General features: G+C 38.0%; 1 protein-coding gene across 2 annotated transcripts in view; it reads left to right on the top strand.

The window, feature by feature from the left end:
• The window catches only part of BBOX1 (gamma-butyrobetaine hydroxylase 1), a 41,736-nt gene extending 38,487 nt beyond the window's left edge, over window positions 1-3,249 (top strand). For both annotated transcript variants that reach the window (XM_081325571.1, XM_081325572.1), the window contains exon 10: window positions 1,097-3,249. In XM_081325571.1, the coding sequence (XP_081181697.1) occupies window positions 1,097-1,263 (167 nt within the window). In that variant the 3' untranslated portion in view covers window positions 1,264-3,249. The remainder of the gene's footprint in view (window positions 1-1,096) is intronic.
• Window positions 3,250-6,000: the final 2,751 nt, after the last annotated feature.

A 6,000-nucleotide genomic window follows, 5' to 3' on the forward strand; every position in this document is an offset into this window, starting at 1 on the left:
TAAAGAAACTTCTTGGATGAGAAGCCAAACATTTTGAAAGAAAAAAAACCAAGAAAGTCCAGTAGCATTCTGGAAAAAGCATCTTTGGGACTTATTTGCTTTTGTTGCCAATCCTCTCCAGCTTTCTGAGGAGAGCCAGGGAAGGGAATGGTCAGAGGAAGTAATTTGAGATATAAACCTTTTCTTTTTGCCTACCTATCACATGCAGTGCTCATTTTTCTTGAAATGCATTCTGAAATGATAGTAGAGACAAAGAGATGGACGCTCTTATATACAAATGCACCTGAAACAGATTTCTCCTAATATTTGCATATTAAGTGCATTTGGCAGTGCCAAGCCTACTTTGGCTGGAAATAATTAGTATTTCAGGTTTTGTTGCCCTTGGGTCAGAAGTGCCAAGGCACTTCCAGGTTGAAAGGATTAACTGGTGACATCACTGTTGCCCTGGGAATGCCCAGTTGGAGGCTCTTTTCATCTCCCAGGGAGGAGCTGGAGTGAAGGAGGAGAGCTCAACCCCACCCCACGTCAGCTCTTGGAACACGGGCTTGCTAACCTCCTGCCCAGCAGCCCAACCACTCAAGCCACTACGCTCCTACAGTAGTACTTCAGTAAGTGGTCATGAGAGAACTTGAATGCTACAGGACAGTGGCCCCCAACCTTTGGGGCACCAGGGACCAGTTCCGTGGAGAAAGGTTTTTCCTCAGACCAGAGGGAGCGTGGTTTTGTGTGCTGTCTGCATCTCGTGGATGGGGCTTTGCTTGTTTGCACGGCCTGGTTTCTGGCATGCCACGGACCAGTGCCGGTCCACGGACTGGGGGTTGGAGACCCCTGCTATAGGCTACACTGAGAAGTCAGAAAAAAAAATCTCAGAAGAAAGCAGTGACAAACTACTTTTATTTTTATTTTATTTTTTAATCGCCAGGAAAACTGCATACCAGTGCAATTATCAGAAATTAAGCTGTATGTAAAGAATTACTGGCTTCAGTAGTTCCAAATATTGTTATCAGTAAGCCTTTCTGCTCCATCATATCTCTAATTAGTATAGATGTATTTACCACAGATTTTATTTTAAAATAATTCTTTGCCTTCTTTCTAGGTGACATAGTAGTATTTGATAATTGGCGTTTACTTCATGGTCGGCAGAGTTACCAGGCAGGAGCAGAAATATCCCGTCATCTTGAAGGAGCCTACGCAGACTGGGATGTAATAATGTCAAGGCTCCGAATCTTACAAAAGAATGTTCTGAGGAGACAATACCTTTGAAGCTTGGACTAATGAGAACTCTTAATCTTTGCTGGGATTGGATGGTTTTTCCATAAAGGAAAATGAACCTGATATATTTCCTGTTTATTCTGGGCATTCCTGAATAAACTAGGTGTTATCTGTCCTGTTGAATATATAGATCATCTCTTAAACAAGGAATAACATGAATTCTTACAGGTAGTCCTCCACTTAAGACTGATGTCAGAGTTATGACAAAAAAGTATGACCACCTGGCTGTCGCCCCCATGATTATATTTTGGGTGCTCAGCAACCTGCCCACATTTACAGCCATTTGCAACATCATGCAATCGTGACCACAATTTACAATGTTTTTTTGCCAGAAACTGGTGTTTACCTCCAGTTTCCAGTGAAAATTACCCATTGCGGACAGTTGGTTCGCTTAATGACTGTGGCATTTGTTTAACAACTGTGATGGATCCATTTAGCAATCCGGGTGATTTGCTTAAGGACCATCACATAAAATGTAAAATTCAGTTGGTCGTGATGACCCACTTGACAACTGGCACAACTTACGAGCATAGTTCTGGACTCAATTACAATCATAAATTGAGGACTATTTGTACTGTGAGAACACATAGTTTGCCCTTTGTTGCTAATTAGAGTCTGGGCAACTTCCAAGTTTTCCAAAGAATATTGCAGAATAGACCAACAAAAACCAAGAATAGCATGGAGTGTTGAAAACCTTTTGGAGGCATCTGGTTTAGCACTGAGGAAAGCAAAGAAATTAGAGGTGGAATGGGAAGTTCTCTATGAATGATGAAGTCCATTGCTATTACTCCTCTGAAAATCAGGTTATTTTCTTTTCATAGCCTTCAAAGTTAACGGTCTGTCTGATATTTTCTCCTGGGCATGTCTGTGGTTTTTCACAAATGGATATAAGCTGGCTCATAGGCACAAAACAAAATAATAATTAACAAAAACAAGGATTTTTTTTCAGTTTTTGAATTTGCAATATGTTGTCCTTACATTTGTGTGCCTTATGAACACCAACATGGGATTCAGTGGCTCAGTAGTTAGGACACTGCATCTTAGACTGTTAAAGATCTACAGCTCAGCTGTTCGAGACCCCAGTGCTGTGAGATGGAGTGAGCTACCATCACTTGTCCCAGCTTCTGCCAAATGAGCAGGTTGAAAGCATGCACGTTCAAGTAGATGAATAAGTAATACATATAACCTTCCAGGAAGATAGCAGTGTTCAGTGTTTCACTGTACACACTGCTGTGGCATGATGTCATGCTGGTCACATGACCACAGAAACGTCTCCAGACAATGCTGTCTCTCTGGCTTAAGAAAAGGAGATGGGCAACTACAGGGTAAAACCTGTGGGGACATCTTTTTTTCTTATGTACACCAACACATTTTATTTTGTAAATAAGAAGTTAAAACTCATGTGAATCAAGCTGGGGAAACTTTAAACATAATAAAGTCTTAACTAAATGAATATATTCATACAAAAATGCATATCATGGAAATTATAATGAAATTAAATTATGCTTTTTTCAGCTCCTGAAATTTTATAACATAGAATGGCAACAAATTCTTAGAAGAATCAAACCACTGTGTACAACATACTGAGTTTAGCACAACTTATGAATTACTTTAAGTTTGGTTCTTTCTAATGATAGCCGTCATGTGAAATGGAATAGTGCCTTGACTATTTTTCAAAAGTGACTTAAAGGAACTAAGATGAATTTCCTATACCCAAGAGTAGATCTTAGATAGTAGTAAAGAATCTCCAGTGGATACTGTTGCTATGATTAATTTTTATGGTGCTTTTTTTTTTCTCTTGACTTGCAACAAACAGTTGCGATGGGAAGGTCTAACTCTTTATTGAACCGTCATTTATTTTCCCAATTGAATTCAAGTTATTGTTTTGACCATTGGATGTAACAAATAAGATAAAACCTGCTCAAAATATTAATGAAAAAATAAAATGTACAAAATGAGTAAAAACATTAAAACAGTATTATTATAGCAAATACAGTATTATTGATATTGATAAAGTATTTTTTTCTGTTTAGCAGCAGCCCATGCAAAGCTTGCTAATTTCTGTAGCATTGTCTTCTAATCTAAATTCATTAGGTATTGAATTTTATATGTATCAGACCAAAATCATTTGCTTACCAAGAGGGGAACCTGAAGTTTCCAGGTGCTGAAAGAGAAATAAGGCAATACAAAAATAATGGGTAAAATCTTATATAAATTCCTTGGAGCAAGGGTAGAAGCACATATTAAATGTGATATTGAGAAATCAGCCCTCTCTAGCTGGGTCCACCTCAGAAAATGTTCACGTTAATTTTTGGTTTTATGAACTGTGTAAAGGTAAAGGTAAAGGTTTCCCCGCACATGTGTGCTAGTCGTTTCCAACTCTAGGGGCCGGTGCTCATCTCCGTTTCAAAGCCGAAGAGCCAGCGCTTGTCCGAGGATGTCTCCGTGGTCATGTGGCCGGCATGACTAGACACCAAAAGCGCACGGAACGCTGTTACCTTCCCACCGTAGTGAACTGTACCAAAGGGTAATTTTATAGTGGAATAATTTAAACAAATTTCAGACATTCAGCACCCTGTTTTCAAAAACTAGATTATTGTTTGCATAATTTAAATTTGAACAGAATTCCAGAGAAAAACCAAAGGTATGCATACAATTGGATAAAAAAGTAATCCAGCTGCTGCAAGAAGGCATGGACAAATTCATTTTCTCCAGGAGACACCACTTGACAAATTGTGGATCAGGTAGGAAGAAGAATCTACCCCAGTAATTAAATGCCCTTACAATTTATAAATGAAGTATATGCTTCTGATTTTGTAAACTGCAAGACTGAACTAAATGACTATTAAGTTAGGGATCTGTAAGTAGCATTTCTATTTTAATGTGGAATATAGCAGTATGGAATGTTCAGACAACTGACAAGATTTTCTTAGTTACTAAATTTTATAACATAGTATATTTATTCCCACATTGACAGCTTCAGTCATCTGCCTCCCATCACAATCAGCTGGAAGGTTTGCACATGCTTGTGCAAATTAACTGATCCACACTGAGCTGGATAATTTGAAGCTTGACTATCCTCTTCAGTTTCTGCTTTTGTATTCAGTTACATATAAAATCTATAATTTTGCCATACACCTCCTTAATTATTACCTGGAGCCCTATTCTGAATGCCATCAGTTCTTTACCTGATTTGGTGCTTCTGTCTCCCTCTGTCTTCTGGTTTAATTAAAAGGTCTCCTGTTAAGGTTAACAAGGCTTTTGCTAAGCACATTTACCCTGCCCTTTTGAGGTACCTCCTACACCTGCCTAGCAATCTTTTCTAAAAGTAATATGAATTATGATCCAGGAATCCAAATTTTTCCCCAAAATACCATCCTTGTAGCCAATTGTTCATTTTCAGGACCCTGCTTTTCTTTTTATAAACAACAGCAGGAAGGATGGTTGAAACCAATATGTGTACGCTCAGCTCTTTTTATCTTTTTACCCTTGATACTAAAAAAAAATGCAAGACAAGAAAACTAGTAGATGTGATTAGTTTATTTGTGATCAAGTAATTTATTTACCACTCAGAGTCATTTTGTTATGAGATGTTTAGCAACCACTTATTCTAACATTCCCTTATTTATTTCAATACAAACAATTGACAATGGCATTCAGAAACATTTCTTTGCATAATTTATCCGCTGGAGACTGGCCAAAGAAAATGAAAGTCTTGATTTATACTTCAAATAATTTGTCATCAATGAAACCCCACATTTATGGTTGCTGTTCTGGCTCCTAAATAGTAAAGTAGTGAAGTAGGGTTTCCATCTAGTGGCTTGTTAAGGCACATATTTGAATAACTTTAATTGGCCGAAATAATTCTATAACTACCAGATTTGGGAATCGGATGTCAGCAGATTTTTTCCCCACCCAAATATAATAGCCCTAAACATTTCAACTTAGATTTCATGGCAACATATTATCACTTCATATGATTAAAAAAGCAGATGTCCCAGGCTAGAAAAGAGATTTTAGTTGACAAAACTTTTTGGTTCTCTCCCTAACCCTACCACCCATCCTTCTGGGGGGAAAAAAGGGAGCAGAGAATTGTGTTGGTTTACTCCAGTCTTTCTCAGCTTATATGTCTCTCAGATGTGTGAAAGCTGCTGCTGAAAATTCGAGGAGCCAAGGCCTAAATATTTAGAGGGCACTCAGGTTGCAGAAGGATTGTTTATCTTTTCCCTATTTCTGTTCCATTATTTTGTTCCTACAAAAGACTTTGATCCCTTGTTAGACCATAGTGATTTCATGATACTGATCACTGGGTAATATGATCTAGAGATTGCTTACTAACAAGCAGGACCTGGGATACACATAGTATCCCCTTGTAAAAGAAGCAGAACATTCCATTCAGTGTAGATTCCAGTTTAACTATGAATTCCGATAATTACAATTTTAAATTTGATTCCATAGGATAAAGATTCCCATGGACTCCTTTCCCTTCCCTCTTTGAATATCAGGTGAAAGAAGGAAGAAAGAGCAAACCCAATCTCCCAGTTGAGCCTCAAAGAAGTTGTGATGTGTATCAAACGGCTACCTCATCCATTTGACACAAATCAGTCTTGATGCAAAAAAAAGAAAACAAACCAACCCATAATGAGCTATCCCAATTTTTTAAAAAGTGGGGGGAAGGGCATCTACGATCTGAGTATGTTAATCCTCTTTTTTTTGTTTATTTGTTTC

The sequence above is a fragment of the Vipera berus genome, assembly GCF_964194415.1.
Source record: "Vipera berus genome assembly, chromosome: 1".
Lineage (NCBI taxonomy): Eukaryota > Metazoa > Chordata > Lepidosauria > Squamata > Viperidae > Vipera > Vipera berus.